General features: G+C 41.7%; 1 protein-coding gene and 2 non-coding genes across 3 annotated transcripts; all 3 read right to left on the minus strand.

Moving 5' to 3' along the window:
* Positions 1–3,239: 3,239 nt before the first annotated feature.
* Positions 3,240–15,853, minus strand: LOC109875529 (eukaryotic initiation factor 4A-III). Its single transcript, XM_020467864.2, has 12 exons — positions 15,439–15,853; positions 14,611–14,683; positions 12,081–12,147; positions 11,711–11,773; positions 11,147–11,279; positions 8,753–8,833; positions 8,289–8,430; positions 7,312–7,450; positions 6,332–6,447; positions 5,437–5,544; positions 4,212–4,339; positions 3,240–3,990 (listed from the first exon to the last, which is right to left on the minus strand). The coding sequence occupies exons 1-12, from the start codon at positions 15,590–15,592 to the stop codon at positions 3,974–3,976; spliced, it is 1,221 nt and encodes a 406-aa protein (XP_020323453.1). The 5' UTR covers positions 15,593–15,853; the 3' UTR covers positions 3,240–3,973.
* Positions 7,638–7,771, minus strand: LOC116355582 (small nucleolar RNA SNORA54). Its single transcript, XR_004204589.1, has one exon. It is a non-coding gene; the product is annotated as a small nucleolar RNA SNORA54 (small nucleolar RNA).
* On the minus strand, positions 9,095–9,229 carry LOC116355583 (small nucleolar RNA SNORA54). The gene has a single exon (XR_004204590.1). It is a non-coding gene; the product is annotated as a small nucleolar RNA SNORA54 (small nucleolar RNA).
* Positions 15,854–16,327: the final 474 nt, after the last annotated feature.

Raw genomic sequence — 16,327 nt, forward strand, 5'->3', positions numbered from 1 at the left:
ATTCAGCAGTGTTGGGGTAGTGAACGACATGTAGTAAGTTAACTAGAAGTACATTTTATTTCCTTTTTGCAAAAAAAAAACAAATGGGTGACCTAGGTGATTACCTTTTTTGACATCAGACCTGCCTAATTCTAATTTGAAACAGTTTTAATAGGCTAAATTCCAGAATGACTCGTTCTTGCAATGTGTAGAAATGTCAGATTTAGATCATTTATCAAGCAGGAGTTTGGATGTAGTGAACTACTTTTTCAAGAAATGTATTGTTCATAATAGTAGCTTAACTTCTCCCAGTGTGAAGAAATTGGTAGCTTGTTAAGCTACATATTCAGAGTAGCTTCCACAACACTGACATTTAGGCTGTACAACTGAGCAATGCATTTGACAATGGTTGTGACAACTGATATGCAATGTTTATATGGCCATTGGTTGGTGTCTTCACAACACCTGTCATTTTTGTGCAGAAAGGAGGAGGAATGGGCCAAAACTCATCCAACTTATTGCGGGAAGCTTGTGGAAGGCTACCAGAATCGTTTGACCCAAGTTAAACTATTTAAAGGCAATGCTACCAAATTGAACTTCCGACTTCAACTGTGTGGCCACATTGTATTTTGGACAACATGGGAGAATGATCTGTAACAAGGGCCTTTCTGATTACAAGTGCCCCAGTATCCCAAGTATTAAGTGAAATCAAGCATAGAAAACAGTATTGGCATTAATAAAACCATTTTTCCCACGGATTAAGTGGCACGTAAATGTGTCTTTTCTCACAAATTCTGTTCAGCAAGTCTAAAACACTACATATAGGCATACAACTAGACATTTTAAAACAGTTAAATAAAGACAATGTCTATTCATAACGTTGAATTAGACATAGAGAGAACACAAATTAAATATAGGCTATCGCATCTATGGTTGTAAAGGCTTGTGCGTAACCAGCCTACTGGTTAAATGGGTATTTTCGAACGAATTAAGTCACACAAAAACGCACAACATTTTCTGAAATGTACATACACGCACAAATTGCCTGCTACTGTGCCTTTCTAGACCTTCTAAACTGTCAAGAGTAGACCCACAGCTTATCCCAATTGAATGAAACATTCAAATTACAGGGCTTTGCGACGTTATTCAAATACAATTTTCACTGCACTATTTTTAGTTGTTTTATTTAACGTTTATTTTACTAGGCAAGTCAGTTAAGAACAAATTCTTATTTACAATGACGGCCTACCCCGGACGATGCTGGACCAATTGTACGCCGCCCTATTGGACTCCCAATCACAGCCAGATGCGATACAGCCTGGAATCGAACCAGGGACTGTAGTGATGCCTCTTGCACTGAGATACAGTGCTTTAGACTGCTGTGCCACTTTGGAGCCCCAAGCCCCACAATGAATGGTGGATAGAGGGTTGGATAGACCGTTAGACTATACTGACCTGTGGTATAAGGGAAGTACCAAAAGACCTTGATATTGGGGAGGCGATTGCAAGCAGACAAGGACATTTGGCTAGGGTGGAAGAAATTAGTGTGAAACCTGCAAAAGAGCAAATGTAAACCTGGGGGGAAAAGTATTATCCTCCACTGTGCCCAATAAAAAACACAACCCTCCTCAAATCAAAAAATATAGTTTAACAACCCTCCCCAGTAAATTGCGATCTGGCCCTAATTGAGTGGCATATAACAATAGGAAACTGCTGATGCACAACTAAGTTTCGAAATTGTACCCTGGGTTTTCTACTTTTCTAACTCAACTGTAAGTTGAAACGCCAAATGAGCCTCTACATTTTTTATTAAAACAAATTGCTGAGGTCCGGACCTCGGTGTGCTCATATGTGGTTACGGCCCTGCCTGGAACAAAAAGCTGAGGAGCTGTCCAGGTGATTTGTCTCGTACAATTTGTGAACTGTACAATACGACAAAATAAGCCTTACATCTAACGAAATCGAAATACTTGGCATATTTTGACAGGCACGTTTGCTGGTGTCGAACTTTTGTGACATCATTTTTGGCATTGAACTAAACCAATGAAACAAGTAATTATTTTACTGGGTGACTTTTACTTGTCATTTTCTATTAAAGGTTTCTTTACTTTTACTCAAGTACAAAAATGTTATACTTTTTCCACCACTGCCTAAACCAAGGTGTTGGTCTTCCATCCCTTACCGCTTGGAAATCCAACTTTGAAAAAGGTTTCAGAAACAATGTTATCAGTAAAAAGGAATGTGACATCAATAAGCTCTGCCCATCCTCCTGTCTTCACATTACGTTAAAAAAATTAAGCCAACTGAAGCTCATTTACGGCATTTTTATACAACTGACAAATTCAGATGCTATTTGGAGAAGAAAAAAAGAACCCAGTCATTGACTGCTGTAGCTTTATCCACCTCAGTCGGTCTACAAACATAGCCTATTAGCTATACAATTAGTGTAGTGGCTAACTCCGCACCGGAATGAAAAAGTAAAATACGTACAGAGGGATTCGATCACAGAACGTTTTTGCAGCCAATTTCCTGCAATTCTACACATTTTACCTTGACTAGTATATCTGAGGGAGAGTGACTAACAGAATCAAATGGGGGCTCCGAGACACGAGCATAGCCGCGGGAAATACAAAAAAAAAATTGTTTCACAAAAGTCTTGCACTGGGCCTTTACTAGTCCTATACCAATATAGCCAGCCATCTGTAGTGCGGGCAGCGATTCTCAACCAAAATTGAGTGGTGGGAGGTTGAGCAGTATGGAATTATTGAAAAGGAAAAAAATGTTTCCAGTTAATATGGTGGCAGGTGACCTCAAGGTTAGTGTTAGGCCAGTAACCAAAAAGTTGCTGGTTTGAATACCAGAGCTGACAAAGGTAAAACATCTGTAGTAGTGCCCTTCTGCAAAGCATGTTTTTTTTGTTACATTTATTAAATCAATAGAGCTTTATAGTTTCCCACAGTGCATTTTGAAACAAACTTTTGATTAATTTTCCACCTGCGCAAGTATTTGGTCATTACTGAGGTGACACACTGAAATATGGGTCCCGAGACCAAAATCACTTAAGAACCACTGCCCTATGGATTACTCAATTTATCATGCATATTTTCCAGTACCTACAACAGTAAACTCAGCTTTACCAACTCCATCATCCCAGTCACAGATGCCATCACATACACCCTCATTCATCATCACGGTCATCCATGTCACCATTATCAAACAATGTATCTGGTAAATAAAAAAAGAAAGAAATCTTGGCCGTATTTCAATCCAAGACACTTTATAGAGCAGCGCACTAGACAGTACACAAAGCGTCTTTTTTTAAAGGTAATTCACGCATGGGCCAAAATTAGCAGGGATCCATGAATGGAATCACTGCAAACACCTGGGAAATTGCATTTACATGAAACCTTGGTTGGCCGTCCAATTCACTATAACAAACATTGGATTGAATCCTGCCATAAGACTGAGTTGCACCTGGAGCCCTATAGAAGTCTAACAGAAGACGTGATTGTAAAGTAATAGATCTTAGTTAATCCATCTACCACATCACACAGAATGTAATTGTAAACAAATACTATAGCCTCATAACATGGTTAAAACTACACTTTTGATCTCAAGGATGTATGGTCAGTCCTTGCAACCATTGCCCTTTCTATGAATTTGAGAGTTGTTAAATTTTTCCAGCCCAATCCCTTTGATGTTTATCAAAACAAAATGGTTGGGGTGCCCATTGTCGTTTTTTTCAAAATTCCGGATTGCCCCTTTAAAAACAGGGAAAAGAAATGAACCTGCATTCAAATGGGAAACAAAATGTTCTTTATTTACAAAACAACTGATGGTTGCAGTAGGCATTTCCCTAAGAATACAATAGTATTCGAAGGCTGTTCCAAAGCGACTATTAAAAACAAAACAAATGAGACAAGAATTCTAACAGTAAATAAAAAGGGGTCCAAAGTGTAATCAAAGCGGTCTCTCCACTTCCGTCACCTGTGCCTTAGATCAGGTCAGCCACTGAGGAGAACAAATGTAATGTTAATGACAGCCATCTAATGTCAATGCCTGTTTTTGTAAAAGAACCCCGGGTATATATGGCCATAAATCTGTAAACCCAGTATATGGTTGAAACAAAACTGAACACTTACATGTAGTTGCTTGAACCAAAACAGCAATACTAAACATATCAACATTGTCAATTAAATACTCAGACAGAAGATTTACAAATGGTAATTTACCGTTCATTGGCATTTCATCGATCTGTGTGGAATAGTACTGCTCAATGTCACGGAGAATACGGATGTCGTCATTCTTCACAAAGTTAATGGCCACACCCTTGCGGCCGTAACGACCCGATCGGCCAATCCTATGAAGAGAGGAGGTTGAGGGACATAAACACCAGTAAATCTTTGCCCTGACATCCCGATTTTTGCTTGATCCGACTATGCGGGCCAGAAGCTCCTGGAAAGAGATCAGGGAGGTAAAAGAGATCAATGGAATGCAGACCATGGGGGAGCGAAGGGCACTGGATTGGCCTACATTCAACAAATCTGATCAAGTTGATATGTCAAAACCGTCATGATTGATGTACTCTAACAGGACCCGAATGTGGTTACTAAAATCCAATTTGGATATATTTGGCTGTTGTTTTCGCTGCATAACATTTAGAAATTTTTCCAAGTTTAGAACAAGTGACTGCTAAATGCCAACTCCTGTTTGTATAATCTGGTAGCATAGCTAGCATACAGAAATCGGTGGTGGTAGTCAGTCATTCTTAACTGTAATGCAGTTGATTGATGACACAAACATGTATTGGGGTTGACATTCAAACAAGCATTAGACTCATTTTTACCTTAACAGTGCGAAACACACATTAACAGCCTAAATGTAGGCACATTTCGCTGGGGGCAATGTGGAGATTCAGGACAGATACAGGTGGGAAAACGGTGCAGCCTTTTTAATGCCATCTTGGCTGAGCTCCTATGTCAATCACCGGGAAACGGACGCCAACATCTGAAGAGGTAAGGTCTTGTCTTTTCGTTTAGCCAGTTGGTCACAACTAGCTGGATGGCTATAGCGATTAGCTTTGTATCACTACGAGTGGTGCGGCGCAGACCAATTTATTGGATGCGTATGACAGCTCCCCAAAGAGCAAGTATGAATGCTCTGACTTCGGCGGAGTCCGCATCGCTGTAAACGCTGTACGACCACTACAGATGTCGGATTGACCATAAAAATAGGCTTTTAGTGTCCTGAAAGACTGAACAGAGAAAAAGGTACACAATGTACGTGACCTCTGCCACTCTCTGGGTTTTACTGTGGCACTGGAATGGAACCCACAGCTCAAACTGAGGACTGAGCCAGGTGATTTTGTCGACTTCACCGTTGTCCGAATAGCCACATTAGAAACTAAGCGATATTAGGTATGCATAGTAGTTCTCTGAGCTGGGCAGCCAGACATACCTGTGGATGTACAGCTCTCTGTTGTTGGGCAGGTCGTAGTTGATGATGAGGGACACCTGGGGCACGTCCAGACCTCGGGCCCACACATCAGTGGAGATAAGCACTCGGCTACGGGGTGGGGGGGGGAAGAGGAGATCCACGTTAGGCCAGACCAAGGTCGTATTCACTTGAAACTAAACGGGTTCAAACAGAGAGGGACTATCTGAACTTTGCTAAATGTTTTGCTACGGTGTGCACCAATTAATATGACCCAAGTCCAACCCTGGGAGATTTAAAAGAACAATGCGTAGACATGTTTCCAGGGAGTGAACAGAGAAACAGTACAAGACGTACTGGACCACTGCCACTCTCTGGGTTTTACTGTGGCACAGGAATGGAACAAAGCTCTCACTGAGCCAGGTTACGAACAGTGCAATGAAGAATGTTAATTTAAGTGTTCAGTCCACTAGTACGCTTTATCTAGTGTGGGAAACTGTCCGGTATTGTATATGAAAGACAACATTCTCTATCAGGTGGACCAGAAAGAATCTAGGCGATACAGTACATTGCCATATAATAGGATCTAAATGTTCTTCCTGCTAAGAGACTGTTCGACCAACTAAGCTAACGTCTCTGGCCATCAAACGAGTCAGATATACATCTAGATGTGCAAATTATTGGTGATTGCACACGGAGAATAAAAAATAAATTAAAGAAGTTAAGTGTAAGACCAGCTTCAACTTTCTCCTAGAAATATGACAAAGTAACTACTGACACGAGAGCACATTCACTATTGATAAATATTGACCCAGTGGTCACACACCCAAAATAAAAAAATGAATAAAAAGGTTAATTAACTTATTGAATAGCCTTCAAAGATTGGTTGGGATGCTAAAACAGACTATTTCATCATTACCTGGCGCCGGACCGGAACTCTTTCATGATGGACTCCCTCTCCTTCTGGGGCATGTCTCCGTGCATGGAGGAAACAGTGAAGTTGGCCTCCCTCATCTTCTCAGTCAGCCAGTCAACCTATCGCAAGCAGAGTGAGGACAGATAGAGGCTCAGGCCAAACGTATGACAATGCATTTCAGGGATCATGCCAAACATGCTCCCTGAAATACACAATGTAGGGAATAGCGCGCCATTTAGGACACATCCTTTGACGGGGCTTTATGTTCCTAGAGAGTGAACAGAGAAACAGTACAAGTCGTGCTGGATCCCTGCCACTCTCTGGGCTTTAGCGCGGCACTGCAATGAAACCCACACCTCTCACTGAGGACGGAGCCAGGTTACTAACAGTGCAAACAAAGATTATCATGACATTCATCGGTGAGAGGTTGAGGAAACACTGGCATTCATTGGTCAAACTATGTTGGCCCTGGGGAGACGGAAGCACGACAAAATAGCTGGGACCGCTTCATTTTTTTCCTAACAATGGTGGGCATTTCAAAGAATGCATTTGGTTCTGATACAAAACTGAAAACGATACGCAACATATCTTCACTGCGCTTGACATATTCCACAAGCAAACATCTTGGTGTCGGGACATTTTGACAGTGCTTATAAATTGAACCTGCTAAATAGTTGCATTTAAAAATGTCAAGTACACATTACCGATCGAATACAAACTTTCAATGGAGTACTCCTGCCCATCCCTATTTTTTACCAGTACATATAGGCTAAGGGAGACAGTACTCACTAGGAGGAAAAACATACAACTGCCAACAACCCAAGTAGTTCCAGTGAAGTTTCACCTAAGGCACCGATTTAGGATCAGCTTCCCCTCCCTTAATCCCAACTAACTATTATTGGGGAAAATGCAAAACTGACCGAAGATCAGTGTTTAGGGACAACCTCGCAATAAATGTAACTTTGTTTTAGTTGTGTACAGACCTTCCGCTTGGTGTTGCAAAAGATGACAGCCTGTGTGATGGTGAGGGTGTCATACAGGTCACACAGGGTGTCAAACTTCCACTCCTCCCTCTCTACTGCCACGAAGAACTGCTTGATGCCCTCTAGAGTCAACTCATCACTGGGATAGGGAAAAGGAAGAGAGGGGTTAACTCAGTATTGGACCTCTTCTGCTGCTAAAGAAAAGGAACACATCTAAATACTTTTTCCAGTGAGTGCAGGTCTTCCTATTCCAGTCAACTCCTTTCTTTCCTTCCATATAATCTTTTCTAAGCAGGGCCGCAAAGGCCCCAAAAAGGGTTTTTGTTTCATGTTCCCAGAGAGCGAACAGAGAAGCGGTACAAGACGTACCGGACCCCTGTCACTCTCCGGGCTTTACTGTGGCACTGGAATGGAACCCACAGCTCACACTGAGGACTGAGCCAGGTTACGAACAGTGCCAAAGGGAAGATTTCCTTGACTCGGCTGAATAATAAATCAGAAATAGTGGTATAGATAAGATGGAGCATTTCTCTTTTCTCTTCTGAAAGGTCCCACAGGAACGGTGGGGGCCTTTTCGATTTAAGCATGGCTGATTCTCTGATGACTATATGAGGTTTATATTCAGACTAAGTACATGTATTCAGACTAAACCGGTCCCAAATCACTCCCAACCCCTCGCCCCTAACCCCTGGATGATTGCAGATGTATAGGGTCTGGATACGTATAAGCAGTTCAGTGGTGGAGCATCCACTATATTGCTTCCACCTTACAGACCTGCAGAAACAAAGGGTTAGGGCCATGGGTTAGGGAGTGATTTAGGACCGGCTGATTTACTTCCCTCCTTTTATACATTACACAATGCTGCCCCCTAGAGTTCACAACTTGAACGAGTCTTAACACAGCGACCAGGTTGGTTCCACTAGAATAGAAACCAGGGTGGTACTTCCTAATATACAGCCGATTAACGCTTGACTCACCGTTTGACCAGGATGCGGATGGGGTCGGTCATGAACTTGTTGGTCATCTCCAGGATCTCATGGGGCAGCGTGGCACTGATCAGACAGACCTGGGTGGCGGGGGGCAGGTACCGGTACACGTCGTAGATCTGCTCTTTGAAACCTGCCGGAGGGGAAAGATATTCAGTTCTCCCTTCATATTACACTACACTTTCTGGGAAAAGTCGCGCAGACCGTCAAAACGACTTTCCTGTGCAAAAGTGTCTGAGACCAAGCATCCCTGCCTGCCGTGGGTTGCAGACAGGGATAGTTGGAAACTAGTTGATGTGTGCAGGGGGAACGACAAAGCAGCCCTGAAACTTATCCTGCTTTAACACCTGACCTCATGTTCTTGTTGTTTTTTGGGCAACAGGAGACCAGAAACACACAACTGGAAGAGGTCTTTCGTTTCATCTTTGTAATGCACAACAACGTGTCTGGCTTACCCTTGTTGAGCATTTCGTCTGCTTCGTCCAGCACCAGCATCTTGATGGCACGCGTCCTCAAACTCCTCCTGCGGATCATATCTAAAGAACAGAGAGAGCAGTGCCTGCATTATGGAGGGGAATCTTCTCAATTCATACTCTGACTTTGAAGACACAACCCTTGGTGACTACAGGGAGCCCATGTCATGATTGTCTACTCGTGCATATTTTCTGGTTATCTTCCTTTGAAATGTTCTGGTCTCAGGTAAATCATGTGAAAAATGTGATTGGGTGGCTGGAGTGGTACCATAAGTCATTGATTTACTATCCTGCTTTCCCCTGTCTGTGTTACATGGAGGGGGGTCATGTTCCCAGAGAGTGAACAGAGCAACGGTACAAGACGTACTGAACCTCTGCCAATCTCTGGGCTTTACTGTGGCACTGGAATGGAACCCATAGCTCACACTGGAGGACTGAGCCAGGTTACAAACAGTGCAAACACTGATTTTCTTGACTTTACTTTTGTCGTAAGTATGCCTCATTACATAAAGGTACACACCGTAGGTGTGATAGGCAGATTAATTTTTAAAATGTATTTATAATAATGAAAATTACAACAATACTGAATGAACACTTATTTTAAGTTAATATAATACATCAATCAAATCAATTTAGCCTCAAATAATGAAACATGTTCAATTTGGTTTAAATAATGCAAAAAAAAGTGTTGAAGGAAGTAAAAGTGCAATATGTGCCATGTAAAAAAGCTAACGTTTAAGTTCCTTGCTCAGAACATGAGAACATATGAAAGCTGGTGGTTCCTTTTAACAGGAGTCTTCAATATTTCCAGGTAAGAAGTTTTAGGTTATTATAGGACTATTTCTCTCTATACAATTTGTATTTCATATACCTTTGACTGTTGATGTTCTTATAGGCACTTTAGTATTGCCAGTGTAACAGTATAGCTTCCGTCCCTCTCCTCTGCCCTACGCGGGCTTGAAACAGGAACACATCAACAGCCACCCTTGAAGCATCGTTACCCATCGCTCCACAAAAGCCGTGGCTCCATGTCTCAGAGCGAGTAACATTTGAAACGCTATTAGTGTGCACCCCGCTAACCAGCTAGCAATTTCACATCGGTTAAACCAACCTAATCTCGGGAGCTGATAGGCTTGAAGTCATAAACAGCTCAATGCTTGAAGCACAGCGAAGAGCTGCTGGCAAAACGCACGAAAGTGCTGTTTGAATGAATGCTTACAGCCTGCTGCTGCCTACCACTGCCCAGTCAGACTGATAACGCACAGAAACAAGCTTTTGGTCATTAATATGGTCAAATCTGGAAACTATCATTTCGAAAACAAAACGTTTATTCTTTCAGTGAAATACGGAACCGTTCCGTATTTTATCTAATGGGTGGCATCCATAAGTCTAAATATTGCTGTTACATTGCACAACCTTCAATGTTATGTCATAATTATGTACAATTCTGACAAAATTATTTACGGTCTTTGTTAGGAATAAATGAACTTCACACAGTTCGCAACGAGCCAGGCGGCCCAAACTGCTGCAAATACCCCGACTCTGCTTGCATGGAACGCAAGAGAAGTGACACAATTTCCATAGTTATTAGAAATTCATGTTAGCAGGCAATATTAACTAAATATTTCAGGTTAAAAAATACATACTTATGTATTGATTTTAAAGAAAGGCATTGATGTTTATGGTTTGGTACACATTGGTGCAACGACAGTGCCTTTTTCACAAATGCGCTTGTTAAATCATTACCTGTTTGGCGAAGTAGGCTGTGATTCGATGAGAAATTAACAGGCACTGCATCGATTATATGCAACGCAGGACTCGCTAGATAAACTAGTAATGTCATCAACCATGTGTAGTTAACTCGTGATTATGCTAAGATTGATTGTTTTTTATTAGATAAGTTTAATGCTAGCTAGCAACTTACCTTGGCTTCTTGCTGCCCTCGCATAACAGGTAGTCAGCCTGCCACGTGCAATGTAAGGCAGGTGGTTAGAGCGTAGGACTAGTAACCGGAAGGTTGTAAAAACGAATCCCTGAGCTGACAAGGTACAAATCTGTCATTCTGCCCCTGAATAAGGCAGTTAACCCACCGTTCCTAGGCCGCCATTGAAAATAAGAATTTGTTCTTAACAGACTTGCCTAGTTAAATAAAGGTGTAAAAAAAATGAAAACTTGAAATCGGCCCTAATTAATCGGCCATTCCGATGAATCGGTCGACCTCTAATCCAGACTAAACCCACGAAGTGAAACAGCGAAATTCAGTTTTGATTCCTGTGACAGAATTCTAAGAGATAATAAATATTTAGTCTTCTTAGCTGGGCAGACACAGACATTCATACCTCTGGATACTAGAAGGTTAGGGTCCAGGGAACTCACCAAACACTCTCCCAGGGGTCCCTGCTACCACGTGCTGGCCATAGTCCAGTTTGCGGATGTCCTCACCCACGTTTGTCCCTCCGATGCAGGAATGACACTGGACGTTCATGTAGTCACCTAGGGCCAGGAGCACCTAGAAAGGGGTGAAGGGATTTTAACATCTGAATAATAGGAGACAATGGTTGCATCCAAATTGTCTACTCTTCTACCGGAATGTGCACTTGCACACTCCCCGTCACAGATTTAACAATGGTGGAAACTCCCTCCAGCCAAGGTTTTCACCAATTCAAACCATTGCCAATGTTCCGATCTGGGCCGTGTTCAGTCGGCATACAACAGGAGAAAATGTTTTGAAACAAAAAGGTACAATCTAAACATATCAAATAAACACTTGTTCCCATTTTCTGTTGCACAGCGTTCTGATGAATGAACAGGACCCCGAACCTGCCCAATAGAAACAATTTACATTTTGCTACTGTGTGTCCTACTGAACACAAACAACCCTCATCTCCCAAAGCAGTTTTCCCCAGTCCATCAGAAGACACTTGATATTCAGTCACATACCTTCTGTATCTGTCCAGCTAACTCTCTGGTGGGAGCCAGGATCAGTGCTTGGGTTTCACGCACCTGTGACAAAACCAACAACAAAAAAATAACTTTGCTCACATTGACCAAACTCCACATATTCAAAGTGAGAGAAAATTTCACAAAATGTTAGATGATCCAAAACTGCTATGTGATGATAACGGTACCTACAACAGGGCTTGTATTCATATAGCCTCTCAAAGTAAGAGTGCTGATCTAGGATCTCGTCCTACACGTTGATATAAAATGATTAACTATGATCTAAAAGGAAAAACTGGTATTAGATCAGCACTCCTACTCTGAGACGCTGGATACGGGCCCTAGTCTGCACATAACTTTACTCAAATACCTGAATGTCAAGACACTGCAGCACTGATACGCAAAACGTGGCAGTCTTTCCTGTTCCTGACTGAGACCTAAAGAAAGGTGTTGAAGAACAGAAAAAGATGGTATTCAACAGCCATGATAAACATTTGAACAATGGCCTTGGGGAGTATTTATAATCATTAGGTTGGAAACTGTTTACTCCAAATTAGTGACGCACCGACATGAATTTTTTGACCGATACCGATATTTTTCCATGGCAAAAAAACTAACAATACCCGATATTTAACAGCCTTTTAAGCATTCTATAGTGCAGTTAAATAGTTAACACAGACACACAGCGGTCTAAGGCAATGCATCTCAGTGCAAGAGGCGTCACTACAGTCCCTGGGTCGAATCGAGGCGGTATCACATCCGGCCGTGATTGGGAGTCCCCATAGGGAAGCTCGCAATTAGCCCAGTGTCGCCTGGGGTAGGCCGTCATTGTAAATAAGAATTTATTCTTAACTGACTTGCCTAGTTAATTAAAGGTTACACACACCACACTGACCAAAAAGTTATTTTGGTGGCATTTACATTATGCCCCCATTATCTGCAAAACATAATCAAAACCTATTTCGTTTACTTACTTGCTGTTCCAATGTTCATTTGTTTAGTCGTTTCATTCTCAACCAGGATTTCTATGGAACGCCATTTGGGTCTTTGCGTGTCAAAAAAGATACACCTGTCAATTAAGCTTGTTGACCAATCAGGACCTGAATGACTGCACGTTACATAATTTAACAAGTTAATATGTCACAACGATTAATCGATACGTATGCTATAATGCTGGTAAAGTTGTCTCGCGCACCTACAATGCTGGTCATAAAAAAACAGCTAGCTAGCTCATGGATGCAAACAATGTTCTTCCCTAAAATATAGCAAAACGGCAATCTGTTTCAGTAGCTATAGTTAGCTAGCTAACTATATAGCTAGGTGTCATCATCTAAAATAGCCCTGATTTATGAGACAGGTCTTATTTGATTAATGGTGGTCTGACCCATCTATGTGAAGCTAGCCACAATAAGGATTAGCCACAATGGTGGACTTTGCAGTTAGCCTTCAAAATAAAAGTGTGTAATTGACAGGGATTCAAATGCATACAAATAGTAGAATTATGCCATAATTGAATAGATCATGCTGAACGAACGAGGTTGGAATGTTATATAAAATCAACAAAATACAATAATTTGTTAGTTTGACAAAAACCTTTGAAATTACACTGGCTGTATTATACTTTAGAACTGCATTGGGGCATACTTATTTCACTGTACAGCCTTATCTATGGATTGTGGATCAATGACATGGGGTATCAGTCTTCTCAGTGACACCCAGAGAACATTAGCATCATAGCTCCTATTGCGGGACTCTGAAACAAATGAATTGAGACACATTATTGTCTACCTATGTGTATTGACCACTATTCCAGAGGAAAAACAATACTGCCATGATGTTTTGGAGTCTGATAACTGAGGAGAACGTTGGGAAAAATATCTTAGGTATTGAGTAGACCGTTAGCCCATTTCATTGATCCCAAATCCTTAGGTAAAGCTGTACAGTGCAAAATGAATGTCAATACATACAATAGGCTGACTGGGGAGGTGACTTCACAGTCACAGTCCCGCGATAAGAGCTACAATGCTAATATTTGCATAAACTCTTCACAGCTGTGTGAAGCTTGCATGTGCAAATTCAGAACACACAACATTCTATGATAGAACTGTTTTGACATATCAACTTAAAAGCTTATTTAACGTATGAAATAGTGCGATTGTCAAATAGTGTCATGTGACACGCAAAGACCGAAACGGCATTCCATAGTATATCGTGAAGCTAATAGCAGTTACGCTATTACTGTGCAACTCCAGTAGGGCAACAGCTGAACAATAGCGCACTTGGTAACAGTGTGTACAGGTGCTCGACTGCAAAAGCCAACATCACCCACGACAAGAGAACGGTTGATTGTGAAGGGCAATGAATTCAATTAACTTGGCGTTAATGGATTTTGCCTTTGAATCGTTCTTACTTTTTCAAATGACTGCTCGACTTGTTGACTGCTCGATCCACTCAGCAGACATTGTGGGCTAGGTTAGGAATGCTGTGTTGCTGGTGTATCGCAACATTTTACGTGGCGTCATTACATCATGTACCTACGTTATTATAGGTATGCACGTCAGCTTTGATAGTTTTTTTTACGTCGCCGTTAAACTACACATCAGCAGATACCGTTGTTGACTTTTTTTTAGCTACTATTGGCAGATTCCGATAGGTTCACCAATATATTGTGCATCCCTACTCCAAAATGTATACATTTTGTTTCTACTGGACTATTCAGGTAGCCCACATGCCGCCCCCCCCCCCATTTGATTCCTAAAGCAAACGGTTCACATTGCAAAAGAAAAAACAGAATCCGACTCATGAATACACCCCTGGTGAATAGCCAAAGTTCCAAACATTTAAGTATATTGTGTGGCTCTGGACATTGTATTTCTCCAGCGTAAACAGTCATTACTTACTGTGCAATGACATCTCTACCCTTGATGATCTGTTTAATTGCTCTTTGTTGGATTGCGGAAGGCTTCTCGAATCCTGAGAATAAGAAATAAAAGGTGGTTAATTATGTGGGCGGCAGGGTAGCCTGGTGGTTAGAGCGTTAGACTAGTAACCAGGAGGTTGCAAGTTCAAACCCCGAGCTGACAATGTACAAATCTGTCGTTCTGCCCCTGAACAGGCAGTTACTACTGTTCCTAGGCCGTCATTGAAAATAAGAATTTGTTCTTAACTGACTTGCCTAGTTAAATAAAGGTAAAAATACTTTAAAAAACATTTAGGCCCATGATACTCTTTCCAGTGAAATAGTTCCATGAACACTACATACTATTAATGTAATCCTTTGAGCAACTGGAAAATATAGCTGGTAGTACTGAATCCTTTTCCAGTTGTGCAGACTGTTCGTGTCAAATGTTATTATCAGTGGCTAGAACAGATGGCGGCACATGCAGAGCAAAATGCTCACACAAAAATATTAATCAACAAGTGAGGAAAATGCAACATGTACTAAATACTAAAGGAGGTGAGGCATGCTAGTTAGCTAACATTAGCTAGGTAGCGAGTTAGCTAGGTTCAATGAAACGAATTGTTAACTAGGTAACGTTAGTTGGCTAACGCTAACTAATGAAAAACAAATACAACAGTCAGGCTTTTTTCATCCAACACTCGCAGTATGTGTTGGTTCTGAGTGTAAAACTGAATCATGAAGTACAGAAAATGTGTTCAAATAACTTACTTGGGTAACGTTAGCTGCCTATATGGGCCCACTGTCCCAAACAAACCCCCGGCCCTACCGTATGCGTATATCCCACGGAGGAGATCCTCTCGTAGGCCCATCGTGTCGAAAGTAGGAGTAACATCGACCTCCTCGCTGGTCTCAAACTCGATCTTGGTCATGTCTTCCTCCTTCAACAGACGCCTCGTGCGCGGTACGGTGGCTACTTCCATGGTTTTTGTGAGTGTTTTCACAAAATACGAATGAAATCGACAACTTCACCAGCTCGAGTTCTGCTGCGGTAGGTAGAAAAAAGACAGCCACATGTGTCGCTCTAGTGACGCCAAAAGCAAGAGACGAGAATTTGCATGACGTATTCTGTGTCGTCACCATAGAGATCCGATTAAAGGTGTACCAAGGATAAACCACGATAGATCACAGCTTGTTGTTTTCAATGGAAACAATGAGTCATAGTGGGCAGAACAAACAAGGAGGTGGGCAGAGCCAAGCACGCGCTAGTGATATTCTATTGGCGCGTTCTAGTATCTGCATATTTCCATTAAGGAAGGCCTACTCTGTGACGAGGGAATTCAGTTAAAGAACAAATTATTATTTAAAATGACCGACGACGCTTTGCCAGTTGTGCGTGCCCCATGGGACTCCCAATCACGGCCTGTTGTGATACAGCCTGGATTCGAACCAGGGTGTCTGTAGTGACACCTCCAATGCTGAGATGCAGTGTCTTTGCCACTCGGGAGCCCCAATAACTCATTCTAAACAGCACAACTTTATTATTTAGGATAAAGTCTACAAAACTTAGTCCATTCTGTTCATAACATATTGTAATGACCTGACTAGATCATAAAGGAACAATTGTCCAGACAGAGGGTTGAGTTTACGAATCGACGGTTTATTAACCCAACTTTACACAGGCAACTGTTTGGCCGTAGCCCACGCCAAGTAAACGA

The sequence above is a fragment of the Oncorhynchus kisutch genome, linkage group LG20, assembly GCF_002021735.2.
Source record: "Oncorhynchus kisutch isolate 150728-3 linkage group LG20, Okis_V2, whole genome shotgun sequence".
NCBI lineage: Eukaryota > Metazoa > Chordata > Actinopteri > Salmoniformes > Salmonidae > Oncorhynchus > Oncorhynchus kisutch.

Bases quoted from the DNA above. Each gene is read 5' to 3' on its own strand.
- LOC109875529 (XM_020467864.2), bottom strand. From the start codon at position 15,592: ATGGAAGTAGCCACCGTACCGCGCACGAGGCGTCTGTTGAAGGAGGAA. The intron at 11,774-12,080 runs GTATTTGAGTAA...GTTTTGTCACAG, and splicing joins TGCAGTGTCTTGACATTCAG to GTGCGTGAAACCCAAGCACT. The intron at 4,340-5,436 runs GTATGTCTGGCT...CTCTCTTCATAG, and splicing joins AGAGAGCTGTACATCCACAG to GATTGGCCGATCGGGTCGTT.